The sequence below is a fragment of the Panthera uncia genome, assembly GCF_023721935.1.
Source record: "Panthera uncia isolate 11264 chromosome C1 unlocalized genomic scaffold, Puncia_PCG_1.0 HiC_scaffold_3, whole genome shotgun sequence".
NCBI lineage: Eukaryota > Metazoa > Chordata > Mammalia > Carnivora > Felidae > Panthera > Panthera uncia.
The window spans coordinates 38,594,391-38,614,786 of NW_026057584.1; the positions used below are offsets into that span (position 1 = coordinate 38,594,391).

Sequence of the window (20,396 nt, forward strand, 5' to 3'; positions counted from 1 at the left end):
ATAGCGAGTGAAAATGCTAGGATGTTACATGGATGCAAATATTGTATTAATGTGCTTCCCATTTTACTTGTTGATCTTCAAGGTCTTTCTTCACACTGGGTTGTGGTTTGGAGAAATATTCCTTTATATATTCCTAGCATGTATAAATTTTGAGGTCTGACACTATGCTGTCTTGCTATACCTTCTCAATGCAGTAGTCCACTATGATTGAAGAGGTACAGCCTGAACTACCTGTGTTTAAGAAATACCACCTCTATGAAAAGGTGCGTGTATGTGATGGCCTTAAGTCTAGGCTCCAACATCATCTCACATCCCTTGATCCACTTTATAAGTTTCTTGGTCAACTTGGAAATCTAGTCTCCTATGACAATGGCTTGTGCTGTGGGGAAATAGATTTCCTTTACATAGGACAATAGCCTGTTTGACACATGTGAACATCGATGACACATGGACGGACTAGAGCCTAGAGTTCAGCTAAAGTGGCCTGTCTGGCAAATGTTACACTATTTGGAAGGTAAAGAATCGTGGCTTGGAGAGCCAGAGTCATGGGAGCATCAGGTGAACTTCATGGAGAATCTGTTGGTCCATAACTAGGAAGTAAGCAAGCATTCAAGACTAGACGCTTTTGACTGGGGCTGAAAACAGAGATGCTGACATTGATGAGAAGTCTGTTGTTCATAGGCTGTAGCCACCGTTGATGCCAATAAGAGGAAATGAACTCATCCCTTCTAGATTACTTTTTCCTAAACTCCTTTTGGTGACTCCGTCAAATTAGTGAGGTGACTGCCATCTTCAGGAGCATTATCTGAGAAAGGCAGTGTACTGTAAAAGAGCTTGGGTTTGGGTGTTGGATGTCATTCAGATCCAACCTGAAATCCTGGCTGTCATCACTTCTCTGGGAGCCTCTGTTTCCTCACCTGTAACATAGCTCTAATAACATTATTGACCTCAGCCTTGGAGCGCAGTGCCATTCGTGAGGCTATTTTTATAGCGTCTGCGATGTGTCCCTGGTACATTGTAGGCATTGTGTACATGCTTGCTCTTTGGGTGTTCATTAGCATACACCCAAGAATCTACAGTGATTTTCTCTAAGACTGGGCAAAGTTTACATGTCAGAAGCAGCCTGGTGGTGATTCTGGAGTGCCAGGCTTGCTGTGCCCACACAGTTTATTGCCAAAGCTTTGTGGCCCGTGAAGCTTCATGGCAAACTGTCTGGATTAAGGGACCAGTAGAGAGTAAATTGCATTCACTAAATGTAGCGCGGAGCTTGAATCCAGCCTGTCTCACTTCACATCAAAACGTGTGACAGTTGAAGATATTTTATCTTGCTTTCTTGGAAGCTTTCTGGAGAGATACAGTCTCGCACCCTTTGATTACATCCACCCATGCAACTTACACTTAATAATTGCGACAACTGCCCTGGGTGGGCCAGCTTCAGGAGGCCCCTTTTCCATTAAAGAATAATGCATCTCATCTGGAAATTCTTCCGCCACAACTTCTTCCTTGGATAAGACAAGAACACAGCTAGATGGATGTTTTGCATCCATTTTTTTCATTAAAAGTGACATCTGAAAATAACTTCAGGGTTGATAACCACAGTTTGGGATTTTCATTAAAGCTGTATGATGTTTCAAAAAGTTTTAGTTGATTTTTACAGTTTGAAATCCAAGTCCACATATTTATTTTGGATTAGTTAGGATGCTATAAGCCTATTTTAATACCCTAAACAAATTCTTTATCTTATTAATCATAGTAGTAAATTAGAGTTTCCAGGTAATGGCTACTCTATTCTTAGTAAATCAGACAGAAAATTCCCCTCTCTGTGATAACAGTTTGTTGACATCAGCTCACTCTGTATGAGAGAGAGTGTGTGTGTGTGTGTGTGTGTGTGTGTGTGTGTACACATAACTCATTCTTTGGAATTTTCCCAATAGAAAAGCAAAGGAAGGAAGCTGAGGGGAGGATGGGGTGATTGCATCCTGTACCCTTTACAGGGTGTGGCCACAACTGCCTCAGCGTATGGGATACTAATAGGTTATGTTTTTTCATTAAGGATGCCTGAACAGTGGTAAGTCTTGAGGAAGAGTGGGAGTGGCTCTCAGTGTTTTTTTTAGCCAGACAAGAGTATCCTGGCAGAGGTCTGCTCAAATCCTGCTTAGGATTTCATTTCTAGAACGTTGGGAAAGAGAAAGAGAAGCAGGAGCATCAGTGAAGTGGACCTGCAGAGCTCTCAAAGCCACGTTAGGACTCCAGACCTGCCTGACTTCAGTTCTGGCTGCTTCTATGAATGGAATTGCCAAGTGGATAGGCCAGTGCATGATTTTAAGGAGAATGAAACATGTTTCTTCTTGCTGCTTCCAAACCAGATTTGAAATGATGATGGATTCAACCCTGAAAAAGGCAGAGAGAAACTTTTGGGGATTATGTGAGGTAAGGTAATAGGAAGTTCTGTAAAATGAGTTCTACTGTCACCTAATTTCTGAGTCTGACCCTTAAAAAAATTTTTTTTTAAAAAACTTTTATTTATTTTTGAGAGAAAGAGAGTGAGCAAGCAAGGGAGGGGTAGAAATACAGGGGATGGAGGATCTGAAGCAGGCTCTGCGCTGAACAGCTGAGAACCCGATGCGGGGCTTGAACTTACAAACTTTGGGGTCGTGACCTGAGCTGAAATCAGATGCTTAACTGACTGAGTCACCCAGGCACCCCCTGAGTCCAACTCTTTGAGATTTACAGTTCTCTTTGCCTTTCTCTTTGAAATGTTCTTAAATGTGCTCTCCTCCCAGCTCGATTAGGGATAGCTATTAACAAACCGTGTGGTGTGCTTATCACATTTAATCACTTGACAACTCAACAGCCATCAGTACAGGTATTAAAGCATGTGAAACTTTTACAAATAAATATGCAGTCCCTTTGCTGATGTTCTAGAGCCCCACTGATTTCAAATAAATTACTTTACTGTGATGTTAAGTACAGGTTCTACCTACAAGAATGTGTTTTTTTTTTTTTTTTTTTTTAATGTCATGCGATGGAGTCTAGATTTCATGACAGGTTATCTGCTTCTGGCCAATAATGTTTTTAGACAGATTTTTAAAGCTCTTCTCTCATGAATGAGATGTTAAAGCAGATTTATTTGTAATGTAACGTTCATATGGACAAGGATTCATAGACATTCACATTTTAGAAACTGTTGATTAAACAACAATCTTACAAAAACACTTGGAGAATAAATTCACGTTTTTGTTAAGATTTCCTTGTGGCAAACTGACCCAGCTTTCAATAGACTTTTGGAATCTGCTTAGATTGTTTAAGAGCCAGGATGAATACAGGGATAAGTTTCAGCTCTATCCTAATCCTTTATAAATTAAATGTTTTCAATGAAAAAATTTACTTTTTGGGCCTAAAATGCCACTCAGTTGTTCTCAAGGTCGGCAGGGATGTTATTTTTTATTGTCGTATAGTGTGCACCTGGCACACAGTGCCGGAGACCCAAGGATGCTATCATGCCTACACTGCACTGGACAGAACTAGCAGTGCCCCATTTAGAAACATACATAAAAGCTCAGTTTAATGAAAAGTAAGGTGATGGTTTAGTAAGGATTCAGGTGAGCGGTCCAACCTTTGGGAAGGTCATTCAGCCTCTCTGGTCAAGCCATTTTGGGGAGGCACCCGCAGGGACTAGCCACATCTGCAAGATTATTCTTTAGGATTAGTAGCAATGAATGTTCCAGAACGATTGCTCTCATATACTTCCAACTAATATTTTCATACTGAGTTTGAATCAGCTCCAATAAATATTTGGTTCACTTCAATAAGGGTAACCTCCTTCTTTACATAAAGTTAGCTATGAAAGTTCCTGATCCTTGTTGTATGAGCTCACTAAGATCAAAGGTGTAATTTATCCCCAACCAAAGGATGCTTTTGCATTGAACTTTATATTTTATAATGGTTGCACATTTCTCAGAATCTGTAGCTATTAGGTTCATGTAATAGTAACATCCTGAAGCATCTTAGAGGTTGCTTCTAAACTTCATTTAGTATTAAAAAGGTTTATCTTTGAGTGATAAATTAGTGTGTATATGACATTTAAAAAAATAATAATTAGGGGCCCCTGGGTGGCTCAGTCAGTTAAGCATCTGACTTCAGCTCAGGTCATGATCTCACAGTTAGTGAGTTCAAGCCCCACATCGGGCTCTCTGCTGTCAGCATAGAGCCTGCTTCAGATCCTCTGTCCCCCTCTCTCTCTGGCCCTCCCTTGCTTGTCTTCCTCTCTCTCAAAATTAAAATAAATAAATAAAAATAAATAAGTAATTAGAAGAAAGAAAGAGGGATATAGAATTAACACCTCATTGTCATTCCTGGCAACTTTTGAACACACATAGTACCACCCAATCCATGTTTCATTGTGTAGGAAGATGAGGGCATCTCTGCCTGTCTTTATTAGGCTGAGCTTAAAGCCTGACAGAATTTTAGGCTTTGAGTGACCTTCCACCTAAGAACTGCACAGACTGGTACACTCTGTGTGAGAGACTGTATTCACATGTAATGGCATAATGTGCTATTGGTGTACGTATGGACTGCACTTTTGTTGCACACTCATTTGGCATCCAGATTAAGAAAACAGTCTCCAGGGGCGCCTGGGTGGCTCAGTCAGTTAAGCGTCCGATGTGGGCTCAGGTCATGATCTTACGGTTCATGGGTTTGATCCCCGCATTGGGCTCTGTGCTGACAGCTTGGAGCCTGGAGCCTGCTTAGGATTTGGTCTCCCTCTCCCTCAGCCCCTCCCCTGCTTGTGCCCTGCCTCTCTCTGTCTCTCTCTCTGTCTCTCTCTCTCTCTCTCTTTCTCTCTCAAAAATAAACATTAAAAAAAATTAAAAAAAAAAGAAAACAGTCTCCCAAGACATAAGTAAGCATACTTTTGTTTTATATATATTTATGAGAAATTAAAATAAAATGAATTTATTTAAAAGAAATTTAACAAGTAAAACCTAAGGAAATGAGATTGAGGAACTGTGCTTTTGAGTATTAAAGGAAAAACGTAACTTCTTAGAAAGAAGGAAGAAATGGATTAAGAGATTTTTAAACCCCACACATTTAGCTCCTAAATATGTGCCAGGTTCAAATACTGTACCCATGTACTCCTCACAGTTTTCTGAGCTTGGTGCTGTTATCATTTGATAGATTGAAGAAATGGAGTCTGTGCAGTTTTAAGACTTGCATAAGGTTATGGTTTCAGCAAACGAGAGAGGTGGAATTTAACCTCAGGTCTGCTGTTTCTCAAAGTTCTGGGATCTTAACCATCACCTAAGAGCCACTGCCCGACAGCTTCATTATCAGGCAGTGTATTACTCTCTTGGTCCTTGAAATAAGTGGTAGGTACCTAAAAACATAAAGCATACTTCTGTGGGTGAATAGAAGGCCCATGTGGACTAAATGCCAGTGATAAATTAAATATGTTGCGTTAGGAACTTTATTGAGTTACTAAGTGATGGAGAATCTGAGCTTTCTGTCTTGACAAATTAGGGTTGAGTGTGGGAAAGTTGGATTTTTGAGAGTTGTTTGGATAAAGAGGGGAGAGGAAGGGCTTAGAGAGTGAAATCCAGGATGGTGGTTGGACTTGGAGAGAGCTTAGAGACGGATGGGTCACCTCGCAGGGTCATTGGACTGACGAGTCTGGAATTGATTGCCAGCCTTTTGCACTCAGGGAGGCTATTTATAGCTGCTGCAGCTCTGTCTACACAGGAAAGATGGAGACGGAGGAGGGTCACGTTTAGGTTATGGTTCCAACACTCAGTGCTGGGCCTGGGCGCGAAGCATGGTGGGCCATCCTCTCTTGCCCTCCTACAGCCCACTCTGCACACAGCAGCCAGGAGGATTAAAAAAAAACAAAAAACATGGATCATGTTACTCCCCTGCTTCGAGTCTTCCAGTGACCTCCTATCAGCATGGAATCCAAATTCTTCACAGTGGTCTAGATAGAAGGTGTGGTATAGTATCAAGGAACATGCTGCACATACTAGTTTTGGGATCATGGACAGATTTTCTAACGTCTCTGTGCTTTAGTTCCCATCATTAAGAATCTGATAGCGGTGCCAACCTCAAAGGATTGTTAGAGGTGTCCGTGAACTGGTAAAGACAAAGCGGTAAGACAGTGCCTGACATATAAGCCATCTCTGAACTGCTCTTTACTGTCTGGTGTTCTGGGCCGTGACTGAAAACTCTCAGAAGGTATTTGGCAAAATGAGTTCAAGTGTTGCTTCTCACTGATCTCTTGGTGGTTCCCTCCCTGTCAAAATGAGTGTTTGGTCGAATAGTTTGGGATCAGGTATCTTACATGGGAAGTTGCTTAGCAGAGCATCTTGCCTCTGCTCAGTATGTCTGGAGGTGTGAATGTTCAGGAGGCCTCCTCAGGGGTGTGCTTAGGACTTGTCTGTATCACCCAGTGTGGATCTAGTGAAAGATTTCACATTCTCCGAGTTGGGCTCCCCCACCCCTGGTAGATGGCCTGCCTAGAGGAGACATCCATAGACATCTCTCTCATACTTGCAGGTGAGTGGCCTTGAATCAACACACAGGCGCCCACCCTGCCGGCCAGTGCAGTGATACACGTGCCTTTCAGAGCACATGAATCCCCAAGGCCAGACCTTACAGACTTGTCATCAGCTCTTCTCAGCCTCTGTTGCTTCTTTGTCCTGTGGTGTGCTGTGCCTTCTTCTCCCATCTCTGGCACAGTGCAATCAGCCACTCCTTCTGGTATCTATGGGAAGATAGCTACTCAGTTGACTACCTACCAGGCCACAGTCGTTAGTGGGTACATGCTCAGCTGGCAGTGTGGTATCTGGATTGATCTGACACTTGCTCTTTTTTCAACCAGAGAGAGCTTCAGTGTAACGAATTGGGCATCTAGGGAGACTGGGTTAAAACTAATGCCACAGTTGCAAATTCATGAGGAATTTGTTGATGAATTCTCATAGTGCTGCATAAGATTGGTGTTCTTGTGTAGTGCAATCCGTAGTAAAGACTCACCCCTCCCTTGGGATGTAGTTCAGATCCCAAAGTCATTGTCAGAGTTTTCCTGTCACATTGCAGCAGCAGGATTCCATAACCTGCCTAGAACATTCTGGTAAAAATTTTGCAAAAATTTTTGCAAAAATTGTTAAAAACAGTCAAACAGTCCCTGTGAAGGTGTGGTCTTTGCCCAGATCTATAATGATCATTTTGGGGCGCCTGGGTGGCTCAGTCAGTTAAGCATCCCACTTTGGCTCAGGTCATGATCTCGCGGTTCGTGAGTTCAAGCCCCGCGTCGGGCTCTGTGCTGACAGCTCGGAGCCTGGAGCCTGTTTTGGATTCTGTGTCTCCCTCTCTCTCTCTGACCCTCCCCTGTTCATGCTCTGTCTCTCTCTGTCTCAAAAATAAATAAACGTTAAAAAAAATTTATAATGATCATTTTGATTCAAATTGGAGCTTAATATTACTTTCCAAATCCCAAATCCCAGGGCATCTAAGTTTTGAGTATAGCCAGAACAAACCAGGCCCCTGTGTGATCCAATCTTAAGACATATGTAACATTGAATATAACATTGAATATAACTTCAATTTGTATCTAAAAAACAATTTAAAACAACTTAGGTGTTTATGCCATTTGTGAGAAAATGTGGGGAGGGATTACTTGAAAGCAAAATAAAAGTTGCAAGCATCATTTTTCATTTCTCTGGCACAATCTGTCACATGGCGTCTTTCTCAAAAAATTCTTCACCGTGTCTTAACTCTCCTGGGTTGATTGATAGAAGAGGAGGGCTTTGAATATAAGCAGTTTTGTTCATATTTTATCTCCAGCACTGTATGCAGGTTTTGGAAATATTAACAGTCATAGAAACATTTCCAAATCCAAATTATGTTTGGATATGTTTGAGATGTCTGGTCATGTCTCCTATATATTATCTTAAAAGCCTATTCAGAGTCCTTTTTCTGGAATCCAGAATCAGGAAAAAAATAATCTTTTAAAGGTAATTTTTCACACTGATCTCTGTGTATGAAATATTATGGGGAAGGAAGAGTTTAAAAAAAAATTACAAGTCTTTCTGCTTACATTATTTTAGTTTTTAGTGTCATTTTAAAAGAGAATTCATTATTTAAATTACTCTTTACAATCATGTTGTACATTAATATAATTAATCTTACTTTTCTAAGGATGAAAAAGATAACATCCTGGGACCCAGGCAGCAACAGTAACTTTTACCACTGAATTCAGCTCTAAACATGGCCACTTGTTTGCTGCTTCTGATGACCACTCATAGAACTAAAAAATGAACCCTGGGAGGTAAAGCAATATGTCTATGGAGCAGTGAAGCAAAGGAATGGATGAGACACCTTAATGACTGGCTTAAATGTGTAGATCTTCCAGAGGATATCTCCATATGTGCCTCCCAAATATACATCAAACTCGGTAGATCCCGAGCCGTATGAATTACACACAGTCATGGGGATTGATAATTATTCCTTCTCTGTTCCTCTTTAACACTTTATAAAGTATGTACACCTTGGTCATAGCATTCTTCACATTGCATTGTACCTTATGTGCCAGTCTTCCCCCACCACACTGGGGACTCCTGATGGCAGGAAATGGGTGTTCCTTATATTCCATAGGGGGCAGTCCGTAAATGCTTTTCATGAATGAATGAGTGACCGAATGAATGCACAAGCTGACAAATTGGAGGCACAGTAGTCAAAGAGAAGTACAGTGTCCAAAACATCGCTGTGATTGCTCAATATCCCTGGAAATAACCATGGAACAGAGTTTTATCATGTGTGGTCTTTGTAGTATCCGTATCAGAATCAGCTCCCTAGGGTACTTGCTAGAATTCTGTTTCCTGCATCCTGACTCAAACCTACTGAACCAAAAATCTCTGGAAGAGCAGGGCAGGAATCTGCATTTTAAATGAAGCCTGCAGGATATTCACTGTGAGTAATGAAGTTGGGTAATCATTGCTATGGAGGATCAATTAGGTAAAGGGGAAGTAGCCAAGGATGATTTGTGACCTAGTGAATGTGCAGGAGATGTTAAGTCTGCTTACAGAGATTTTGTTTAAGGCCCTGATGTGTTCCTCCTAAAGATACTATGGTTTTAATGTAGGAAAAGGGGCCTGTTTTTAACCTTATTAATTAGACCTGAGAAAATTCTCTGAGCCACCACAAAACAATATAGTTAAGAGAGTTGTGTGTGGCAATCTTCTAGCTCTGTGCCTTTGTTTTCTGGGTCCAAACACTTAATTTGTTTCTCCTTTGGAGAATCGGACTTACTAGGTTTAATTCCAGTATTAATAACAGAATGAATTGAAATAGTCCTAAAGAGTAATTAAAAAAAAACACTAAATGAAATCACTTCACAAAAGTATCATGGATTGTTAAAATAGGCAAGAGTGAGATTTTCACAAGTTTCCTTGATTGTGTTCCCATAATATTCATAAACAGGTATAAAATTATATTAAAAGGATTTTAAGGCTTTTTTTGTGTGTGTACTTTGCTTTTCTATTTAGAGAAAATGTACCGCCAACGAGACTTGTAAGAGAACAAAGAAGACATATGAGACATGAGTGGACAAGCTTTATATAAACCCTAACAAACAAGATTAGATTTAGAGAAGGTATTTAGGTACATGAATTAAACATCTTCAGTGTTACTTTTTTGTGATTATATTCCAGCCTGAAAGTTACCTAAGTCTCTAAAATATGCACTCCTAGAAAATAGACTATTTCAGTTGGAAAACAGACATTTGAATCCTAAAAGGAAGGGAAATAAGAAGGAGAATGGGAAAGGGAACAAGGAAGGTAATATTCAAAGAGCAAAAGCAAAACCAGGAGAGTGTGCCTCACAGAAGCTGACATGTTTTTAGGTTGAAAGGAAGAAGTAAAAATCAAGGTGAGAGGTGACTGATGGAGAGGATTGGGTCAAAGGCTCCACCATAACAGGGTAGAACCCTGTAAAAGAAGGCAAGGAGTAGGTATGGACCCAGCAAAGAGGGCATTAGGGAAATGAGACCTCATGTTCTCCATGGTTTGGATGCTACCCTGCTCCAAGTAGGAGCTTGGAAATTAGCTATGGGATGTGAGGACGGTGGGACAGATTTGAATATTTGTTAAGAGAAATGGAGAAAGGAAGTAACTAAGTATAAATGCACCAATTGATAGTTGGCTTTAAAGGCCAACATTTCTTTGATCAATCAGAACCTTTATTTAGTGGGGGGAAAATAGATTTATAATTATGTCTACATTCTACTCATAAGGGATTTAGAACCCTTTCTTTGGTATACGATTTTATACTCAACTATTTTTCTTATTTGGAGTAGGGACATTTAAAAAAGACCAAATCACCTAATATGCATGTTAGATGAGGAGAAAGAAAAATAACTCCTACAGTCTGGGAAAAAATAAACTGTCCTCAGATATCCATGAAAAGTAGATCTCAGCATAGAAATACTGTCACAGAGGGGTGCCTGGGTGGCTCAGTCGGTTGAGTGACCGACTTCGGCTCAGGTCATGATCTCACAGTTTGTGAGTTGGAGCCCCGCATCGGGCTCTGTGCTGACAGCTCAGAGCCTGGAGCCTGGTCCGGATTCTGTGTCTCCCTCTCCCTCTGCCCCTCCCCACTCATGCTCTGTCTCTCTCTGTCTCAGAAATAAATAAACGTAAAAAAAATTAAAAAAAAAAAAAGAAATACTGTCACGGATAAGGTGTTCTGGGTCTAGACTAGAATTGACCTCAACCTAAACAAAGTGTTAACCTACTTAAAGACGAAATTTTACTCTGAGGGACCAATTAAAATTGGTCTTCTTGAAATACAAGGAATGAGTCATTTTAGCTGTTCTTTATATGGTGTGAGCAAGGCTGGCCAGAGGTGGGCCAGCTAGCATCCGTAGGAGCCATTGTAGTGATGGAGGTTGTGATAGTCGTATCAGAATAATTTGTCCTGTTTGCCCCTAAGCTAGTTTATTTATATGGACTTGGTATTTTCAATTAAGGGTAACTGCCACTCGATGGCAGGAATGCTTGTATCTGTCAGGGATAATGAATTATCAGAAACATAATCTCATCAGAGAAAAATTTCAATCCAGAATAAACAGTATTAATCAACTTGAGTATCTTCTATGTGACAAACACTATGCCTGGTGGGGAATGAGATCTTCCCTATGGAGATTTACAGGATGGTCTCTTGCTGTCGCATTTTAAATCAGAACAGATCCATCAAACTTCTGCTCTAGGCCTGCCTATCCTAATTCTGACCCATTTCTCATCATATATGGCACATTTGAGTTCCAGATGAGCCTAAATAGTCCTGGTACATTTTCAGCATTTTGCTTCAAGGGGATAGTCTGTTTTTCTTTAAATACAAACGTAACCAAATGGAGTTGTCCACATCACCTATGAACCAAAGAGGGGAATTCAAGTCAGAGATATATGGCTTATCCCAACCTAACAGGAGCTGAGGGATAAATTGAACACGTGACTCTAGATCTGTTTCTTATGTGCGTGCGTGCAGAAAGGACAGAAAGAAAGAGAATCCCAAGTAGGCTATGTGCTGTGAGCGCTGAGCCTGACTTGGGGCTTGAACCCACAAACTGTGAGGTTATGACCCAAGCCAAAATCAAGAGTCAGACACTTAACTGACTGAACCACCCAGGCACCCCTCCTCCCCTGTTTTTGTTTGTTTGTTTGTTTGCTTTTTTTTTTTTTTTTCTAATTTATGCTCTAGATACATTTCTTGGTTAAAGGTCTTAGAAGCAAGCACCCATTCCTGTTCTCCCTTATTTCCTATTCACATAGTATAGTATTTCTACCTTGAAGTGGATGTGGCTGGCAAAGAGTTATCAGTGACCCTTCTTGGAATAAGAGATGCCTATAGTGGTTCTCTGTCAAAGTTCTTTTTCTAGGAATGTGTACGTGACGTGTAGCTCAGGCATCACTTTCTGTTCGGGACTCAGACCACTTGCAATAGTTTGCATCCCATTACCACCTCCCATTCTATTTCTGCTCCTCAGTGGTCCTTTTTCCCAAGTTTGTGTCAGAAATGCGTACTTTGGGGCGCCTGAGTGGCTCAGTTGGTTAAGTGTCAGACGTCGGCTCAGGTCATGATCTCACAGTTTGTGAGTTTGAGCCCCGCATCAGGTTCTTTGCTGTCAGTGCAGAGCCTACTTCAAATCCTCTGTCCCCTTCTCTCTCTTCCCCTCCCCTGCTTGCTCTCTCTCTCTCTCTCTCTCTCTCTCAAAAATAAATAAACTTTAAAACAAAAAAGAAAAGAAAAGAAAAGAAAAGGAATCTGTACTTCATTTGGCTTACCTGATGGTTTTGGGAGAAAAGGTGGGTAACAGCAGAAGTACAAACCTTAGTGTGAGGTTGCATTAACAAGTACAATTTTATTACCACTGCTTTTTATCGCTGTGATCCTGCTGATTGCTCCCTAAAGGAAGATGCAATGCTACTTCGTCTTTCCTGAGGCCCCAAGAGGAAACTCTCACAACAGGATTTTCAGAAATGTGTTATGTGCATAGCCATGCTTCTAAAAAAGTATTTTGCATAGCTGGGCACTGTCTACTCCCGATGCATATATTCTGTTCCTTCCAGGGTCCGGCTTTCTGTGCCTTCCAAGTGACCAATAGCTTAAAAATAGTACATTTATTTGCAGAAACATGAGAATCACTCCTTCCACCTAAGCACCTCTGCCCATTAAACTATCTTTTAGAAGGGTAGCAAGTACTTTGTTGTCTAGCCTGAAGCAGTGATGCAGTCACAGGGATTCGGGCATGATGAGTCTAAATCACTGGTTGATTTTTAACAGGTATTTCTGTTAGGAATTGTGTTAAACTGCAAGTAACAGAAACCCAACCACGGGGGCTTAACCAAATAGGAATTTATTTTTGCATAGGTAGCAAGAAGTCTGAAGGCAGGTAGTTCAGGACTAAAGGACTCATCATGGTTACTCCTAGCTTCTGGCTCTGCCATCCTTAGTGTATGGTTCTCATCCAAGAAGAGGGGAGAGGGAAGAGCAAAATAGGATTGCTGGGTCTGTCCTGTAGAGCTGGGAAGAGCAGAGAAAGAAAGAGAGAGTCCTAAGTAGGCTCTGCTCTGTCAGCACAGATCCCAGTGCAGGGCTCGATCCCACAAACCATGGGATCATGAACTGAGCAGAAATCAAGAGTGGGATGCTTACCCGACTGAGCCACCCAGGTGCCCCAAATCCGTCCTCTTTTTAATCAGGAAAATGATAGCTTTCTCAGAAGTCCCATCCAGTAGACTTCCACTTACACCCTACTGGCCATAACTAGATCACATGCTACCTTTAGCTGCAAGAGATTCTGGAGAGATGAATATTTTTAACTGGAAACATTGTTGCCTTGGATAAAATTGGGGTTTAGTTGGCAAGGAAGAAGCTCAGTGGATAGGCAGTGATTGAGATCTGCCCCGAGGAGCCACATGACATCTTTCACAACCAGGTTTAGGTGACTGCCTTTTAAATATTGACATTGTTGGGGTGCCTGAGTGGCTCAGTCGGTTAAGTGTCCAACTTCGGCTCAGGTCATGATCTCACAGTTCGTGGGTTCGAGCCCCACGTCGGACTCTGTGCTGACAGCTCAGAGCCTGAAGCCTGCTTCAGATTCTGTCTCCTTCTCTCTCTGTTCCTCCCCTGCTCACGCTCTATCTCTCTCTCTGAAAAATAAATAAAGATTAAAAAAAATAAAAAAAAAATAAAAAAATAAATATTGACATTGTTGGGGCCCCTGGGTGGCTCAGGTGGTTGAGTGTCTGACTTCAACTCAGGTCATGATCTCACAGCTCGTGGGTTTGAGCCCTGCGTCGGGCTCTGTGCTGACAGCTCAGAGCCTGAAGCCCGTTTCACATTCTGTGTCTCCCTCTCTCTCTGTTCCTCCCCTGCTTGTGTTCATTTTCTCTCTCTCTCTCTCAAAAATAAATAAACATTAAAAAAATATTGGCATTGTTGTTCTATGTCTGTGATGGAATGGAGTGGTGTGCCTTGTGTTGTTTGTTTAGGAGAGCAGGTGATGGCATGAGTGTTTATGCTTTTCCATTCTTATAAAGAACAGTGGCTCCTTCTTGGCTTTTCACAGAAAGAATCTTTAGCTTGCAATGTGCCTAATGCAGATGGCATGGGAGGACCTTTCCTCCTAGAGTTCTTTGACTTATGAATATGATGAAAATAGTAGGCTCCAAGTGCAACCACAGACACAGACAGAAGTCTCCCAGAGCTGGATTATCTGACTCCTCGCTATGGCCCATGTTTCTAGTTCTTTCACGCTCAGAAGTGTGAAAAAAAGGGAGGTTTTTCTTTTTCTTTTTTTAAGTTTATTTATTTATTTTCGGAAAGACAGAGAATGGAAGGGGAGGAGCAGAGAGAGAGGGACAATCTCAAGAGGGACGTGGGGCTTGAACTCCTGAAACGGTGACCTCGCGACCTGCAATGAAATCAAGTGTCCGATGCTTAACTGACTGAGCCACCCTGGTGCCCCCTTTGTTGCAGGGGACGTTTCTTCTCAGGCCTATTCCCTTGAGCTTGGGACCTTTTCTCCAGCTTTACTTTATTTTGGTGTAGCTCTTACTTCACCATGTCTAATTTATCCCAGCTCTCAGTTAAAATGTATCTTTAATCTTTCCTCCTGGGAAAGGGGTTTGGGGAAACAAATGAAAATATCTGACTTTAAGAGCCAGTATCACTGTATACATTTTCATGTGCCTGTAAAACTCTGAATGGTCTTCTTTTCATGTTTTCAGTTTTATTTTCTATTCTGGGCCCTAGGACAGAACTTCAAACTAGTGTGATGAGGGCAAATTATAGAATATGAATCCTTTCACCCTTTGAGGTGATGGGGCAGAGCTGGGTGCAGCCAGAGTTTCCCTGCCTGCCCTTTTAAGTTATAAGCATGTCTTTCATTTATCCCAGTGTGTCCTACAAATATTACCCTTTTCTGTGTGCCAGGAGGTCAGAAAGCTTGGAAAATGCTGCTGTCAGGCTGATTCTTCAGGTTACTATCCATACAAAAGCCTAAACATTCTTTCTCTCCTTTTGTGTTGTTTGAGGTTTACGGCCTCTGGCCTTTTGTAAAAGATTATCCTAGCAGACATGGTGACTCGGTTGGTATCTCCCAAACACTGTTCGTAGCAAAGCCATACTGTGTCCTCACTCATTTTCATAGCTTAATGCCCCCCCCCCCTTTTTAAATGCCATTTTAAGTTCTATTATATTCTCTCAATTATGCTCTTCCTTTCTTTTTTATATAGGATTTTATAGATGGGAGCACACCCAACTCCTTCCTTACATATCAGCTCACCATTGACGCTGAGATAGTTGTAGCCTGTGTTCTTCCCAGTTTTGCCTTTTGGCAACATTGATTAACTGGGCCAAGCCCACAAATGCCAACTTCTTTCCACCCTGTCCCCAGTTCCTCAGTATCCGTGCAAGGACAGAAATGCAGGGTAATAATCTGCTGGGAGCTGGTCAGTAATAATAGTGTTCATTAATATTTCCCCCTTTATCTTTTTTTCCTCTTATTTCCTTTTTTCCTTTTATTTTATTTCCTTTTTATTCTCCTTTTATTTTAACTTGTATTAGTCTGAACTAAGGGAGGAGACATAGGTTGTGATTAAGCTGAAAAAGTGTTTGTTTGGTTTTTCCAGATGAGAATTCTCCAGCCAACTTCTGGGATTCTAAAAACAGGGGTGTGACTGGAACCCAAAAAGGGCAAATCGTATGGAGAATTGAGCCTGGGCCCTATTTCATGGAACGTAAGTACTCAGCGAGAAGTAGAAGTTTGTTACTGAAATTCCATAAATATACAGAAATCTAGGGAGTCTTGTCTGAATTTATTATAAAAGTTTCTGGCTCTGATTTTCATATTTATGCCATGTATCCTCAAACTGGGAAATATATTGTTTTAGAAAATGCTCGTTAGAGAATGTTCACATATTTTGAATAAAGTGTATGTAAATATATATGTGTGTGTATAATACATATACACATTACATATATCTTGTGAATGCATAGTATATAAGTCATGTTTGGTTATTTTAATACTTTACACATTTTTATATACCCTTGTATCTACATTCGTAATTCATATTTATTATATTAACTTCCGGGAGCAGAAAGAATAATTCAAGATTTCAGTTAACTTAAGAAATTTATTTGTCTTTAGAATACTTTGCTATTATTTTTCCCAGCAGTGGAATAACTGTTGCATTCGGGTCCTCGTCTTTACAATTAGATGAGAGAGTCTGGGCAAACTGCCATAGAGGTCAATTTTAAGAATAAGAAATTGGCTGCAGGTAACTCAGCCATTACCCCGTTGATCTGATGTTGTATTTCTTTGCAAATACAAATGCTTCTATATAGTACATGGCTCACAGAAGTAGCTCATCTCTTTTTATTTAGGGTGAAGGAGAGTATTTATATTTGCCACTAATGTTATTGAGAACATGGTGTGTACATTTTTGTAGGCTAGATAGAAGCATGAATGAATACACGATTTACTGAGTGGTTCAAGTTAACTTTTACATTTACACAGTTCTTCATTAATGTAGAAAATGGGCTATTTAAAAATTTTCTGAGTTGTTTAGTTTGTGTAAGAATTAACTTTTCTATATTCAAGAGATTTAATATAAGAGAGAGAGTGTGTGTATGTGTGGATATTAGTACTGAAGGATTGTACTTATTAAACCTTAAAATATAAAGTAAGGTTTGATTAAATGGGAACATGCTATGAGCTTACTTTTATTCAAGTATATAAATTTTTATTATATAAAAAGTTATTTTCAAAGATTGACATCTGTTACTTTGAATTGCCATTAAAGACATTAGATTATTTCTTCCACATCCTTACTGGTAAGTCAGCATTTTATAACTTTCTCTAATCATGTTTCTCTCTCCTAAGAACTATCTGTTTTTCATAGTTCAATATTTGACTAGGGTCTCTTGAAAACCTAAAGGGAATGTAGTTTTTAAGGGAAAATGTTCATGATATATCAATAAGTGAGGGGGAAAACAGGTAGATACACACAACATAATTTAACTAATACCATAACATATAGGAAAAAGTCTGGAAGGAGATTTGCCAAAATGTGAACATGGGTTGTTTGCTAGGAGGTGAGATTATGGGACATTTGTTTTTCTACTTATTATTTCTACTTTATTTTCTACTTTACTTTCCAACATTTGGCCCAGCTGGCAGTACCATCTATTAATAAGAAAAAGAAGTGGGGAAAATGGAATGGGTTTACTTTCATTCAGTGTGATTCCTCCTTTGAAAGGATGCCAGGGTTTAAGAGGCTGACGTAGCAGAGAATCTTGCCAACTGAATTCCAGGGGAAAAGGTAAAACAACCTTCCTGTTCCTTCCAAAATGCCAGCCTGCTAGGAATGATTGCCTCCGGATGGACTGTGTAGCCTCATACCATGGGGTTCAGGTGAACACCGGGAAAGACGTTAGTATCACATACTGTTATAATTTGGAACATTTTTTTTGTGAAAAGCCCCACTTGCAGATATTTCATTTGCCATGACTGATTTTTTTTAAGCTTTTATTTATTTTTGACAGAATGAGAGAGAGAGAGAGTTGGGGAGGGGCAGAGAGAGAGAGGGAGACACAGAATCCAAAGCAGGCTCCAGGCTCCGAGCTGTCAGCACAGAGCCTGACGCAGGGCTCGAACTCATGAACCATGAGATCATGACTTGGGCCGAAGTCAGACGCTTAACTAACTAAGCCACCCAGGTGCCCCTGCCATGATTGATTTTATTTCTCCTCCCCAAAGCGTTAGAGATTCGTAACGTCCTGGCCGATCAGGATATACTAATATCTCTGTCTTGAATGTTTTTCTTTATGCTTCACTCTAGTGTTTAATAGAAATAAGCTTGACATTGACACTAGGAGTTGGGAATGAAGAGTAGGTTTTTGTTGTTGTTTTATTTTCTCCTCTAAATTCCATCTCAATTCTTCACACACAAAACTAGAGAAAATAAAACTGGCAATATTCAGCAATGAATTTTTGTAAGGACTAGGAAAAGTCGTGTATGTTAAAATCCAAGACGGTGAATGAGAATTACAGAAAGTTTGGTTTTAGAATAAATTTATCTTCATTAATCAGAATGAGGCTTCTTTCAGCACACATTCATATCCTTTCAACGTGTAAAAACCTAAGGTGGTATTTATCTAAGTGCTTAGTAGCGTAGTCCGTGTCTTTTAGACATCACTTTTTTTTTTTAACCCCTACAGCAGACCTAAGGGGACTTCCGGCACAGTGAAGTTTTGCTTGAACCTCTGGAGCCGATGGTGTGGAACTTCTAAAAATTGGGTGGGGAGGGGTTAGACAGCTTCTATATTTTCAACCTCTGATCTTGAAAACTTGAGACATTTAAAACTTTTGCTTTCATCTTCAGAAAGAAAATTTATCTTTAGCTCAACAGAAGTTCAGGCAAAATAAAATTAAAATTCTCTGAAAATTGCCCTAAGTGCATGGGCAAACCTTGATCTGAGCCCCCTCTAAGCTCTTTCTGAATGTAAAGATGGCTTTAGTTTGTCTGGAAAAAAACCCGGAGGAGGCAGGCAGCCCAGACTTCTATTATTACAGGGCCTGCTTAAATGAATTTGAAGGACAAAGACAGGTGTAATTTTGGGCACATGACCTTCCTAGACCCTGGAGAGGAGGATCAGCTTCCTCTGCACCTACTTGTCACCAAACTGTCAGATAGTCCTCAGATGAGCTTATGCTTGCAGAAGCTGAATGGGTCATCTTTGCAGGATGCATCTTGAGCTTTGAAATGTAAGAGGTTTCAAAGTTGTCTTATCATACTAGGATGTCTCTGTTATTCTTTGTAGTCTTTCATAGACTTTGGCCATTCGTTCATTCATTCATTCACTCAGACCTGCTTTTGTCATTCCTTCATTCCCTCTATTCATCTGTCCATCTCTCTCTCCCCAGCCATCATGAAGTATTTATTAAGTGCCAGCTGTGTGCCACACACTATTCCAGGAGCTCACTAAATCCTGGATCAGTGAATGAGCTTAGAACTTCATTGCTGTGTGATAAACTGCTTTGTGATCATTGAGGATAATATCAGAACATTGATATTTGTATAAATGATATAGTGCTTTCACACATCTTACCTGTCTCAGCCCTGGGAAGTGGGCAGGGTTAGGAAACTGAGCATCAGACGTGTAAGTGGCTTGTGTCTCTGATTGGCACTCAGGTTAGTAAGTATGATTGCCAGCATACGGTGCCTTGACAAAAGGCCTTTGCTTTATGAATGGCTTTTTGGGGAGGTAAGGGAGGCAGGTGGCCTTGGTACTGTTCAGAGCCTTTGCCCTAAATATCTCCATTCCCAGGCCCTTCCTGCCAACATCAGAAGGCCTTTTTTTTGCCCCTCGGATGGATTTGGTGCTTTTTATTTTCCACTCTCATACATTAGGTTTTGGATCCTGTTCATTTGCTAATCCTATTAGGTTTCCACTGCCTCCACACCGATATTATCTATCTTTGATTTTCATGATTGTTTAGCTGAGCTTTAGCAGAGGAGGAGGAGCAGAGCCATTTTAGGCTCTATTGGCCCTTAGCAAAGAGAAGATAACTTGTAGTAACATATAAATGATAGGTTAGTGGAGCGCCTGGGTGGCTCAGTCGGTTAAGCATCCGACTTCAGCTCAGGTCATGATCTCATGGTTCATGAGTTCGAGCTCCGTGTCGGGCTGCATGCTGACAGCCCAGAGCCTGGAGCCTGTTTCAGATTCTGTGTCTCCCTCTGTCTCTGCCCCTCTCCTGCTCATGCTCTGTCTCTCTCTCCCTCTCAAAAATAAACAAACATTTAAAAATTATAAATAAATAAATAAATAAATAAATAAATAAAAAGCATGTCACTGGAAATGTAAGCAGACTTCCTCAAAAGCATGAAGATTAAAATGTATTTACTTTTTCCAATTTGTGGCCTCTGAATAAAAGAGCCTGTGAATAAGAGTCATAGTACGAAGAATATAATAAAAGCACACAGGACAATGGTGAAAATCATGTTTTAGAATTAATTGCTTTAATTGTTTTAGAATTAATAAAATCATTAAGTTGAATTTTTTAAAGATTATTCTTTTTAAATAAAAATGCTTGAAGGAAGAGCATCTCCATTTCATCTACTTTATGGTTCAAAATATTCAGCTTCTAGAAACCTGGGGAAAACGCACACTTTCTAAATAGGAGCAAGCTATTAGTGACTGCCTAAGTGAATCTTGTTGCTATTTAAAGTGATGGATGAGATCCCAGCCTTTGAAATAAAACCATTTCTTGCACAGGGTGGCCTGTAGAATCTTTTTTCAGAGAGGGCTTGAAATGAAGTTTTATACTAATGCCTGGAGTT

The 20,396-nt window shown here is 40.5% G+C and overlaps 1 protein-coding gene across 4 annotated transcripts in view; it reads left to right on the forward strand.

The window, feature by feature from the left end:
* HECW2 (HECT, C2 and WW domain containing E3 ubiquitin protein ligase 2) overlaps positions 1-20,396 on the forward strand; it is a 370,790-nt gene that overhangs the window by 198,556 nt on the left and 151,838 nt on the right. For 3 of the 4 annotated variants that reach the window (XM_049615928.1, XM_049615927.1, XM_049615926.1), the window contains exon 3: positions 15,681-15,788. In XM_049615928.1, coding sequence (XP_049471885.1) covers positions 15,681-15,788 — 108 coding nt within the window. Of the gene's footprint in view, positions 1-1,864; positions 2,431-15,680; positions 15,789-20,396 lie in introns of those variants that run through there. The other variant, XM_049615929.1, reaches the window with a different exon arrangement.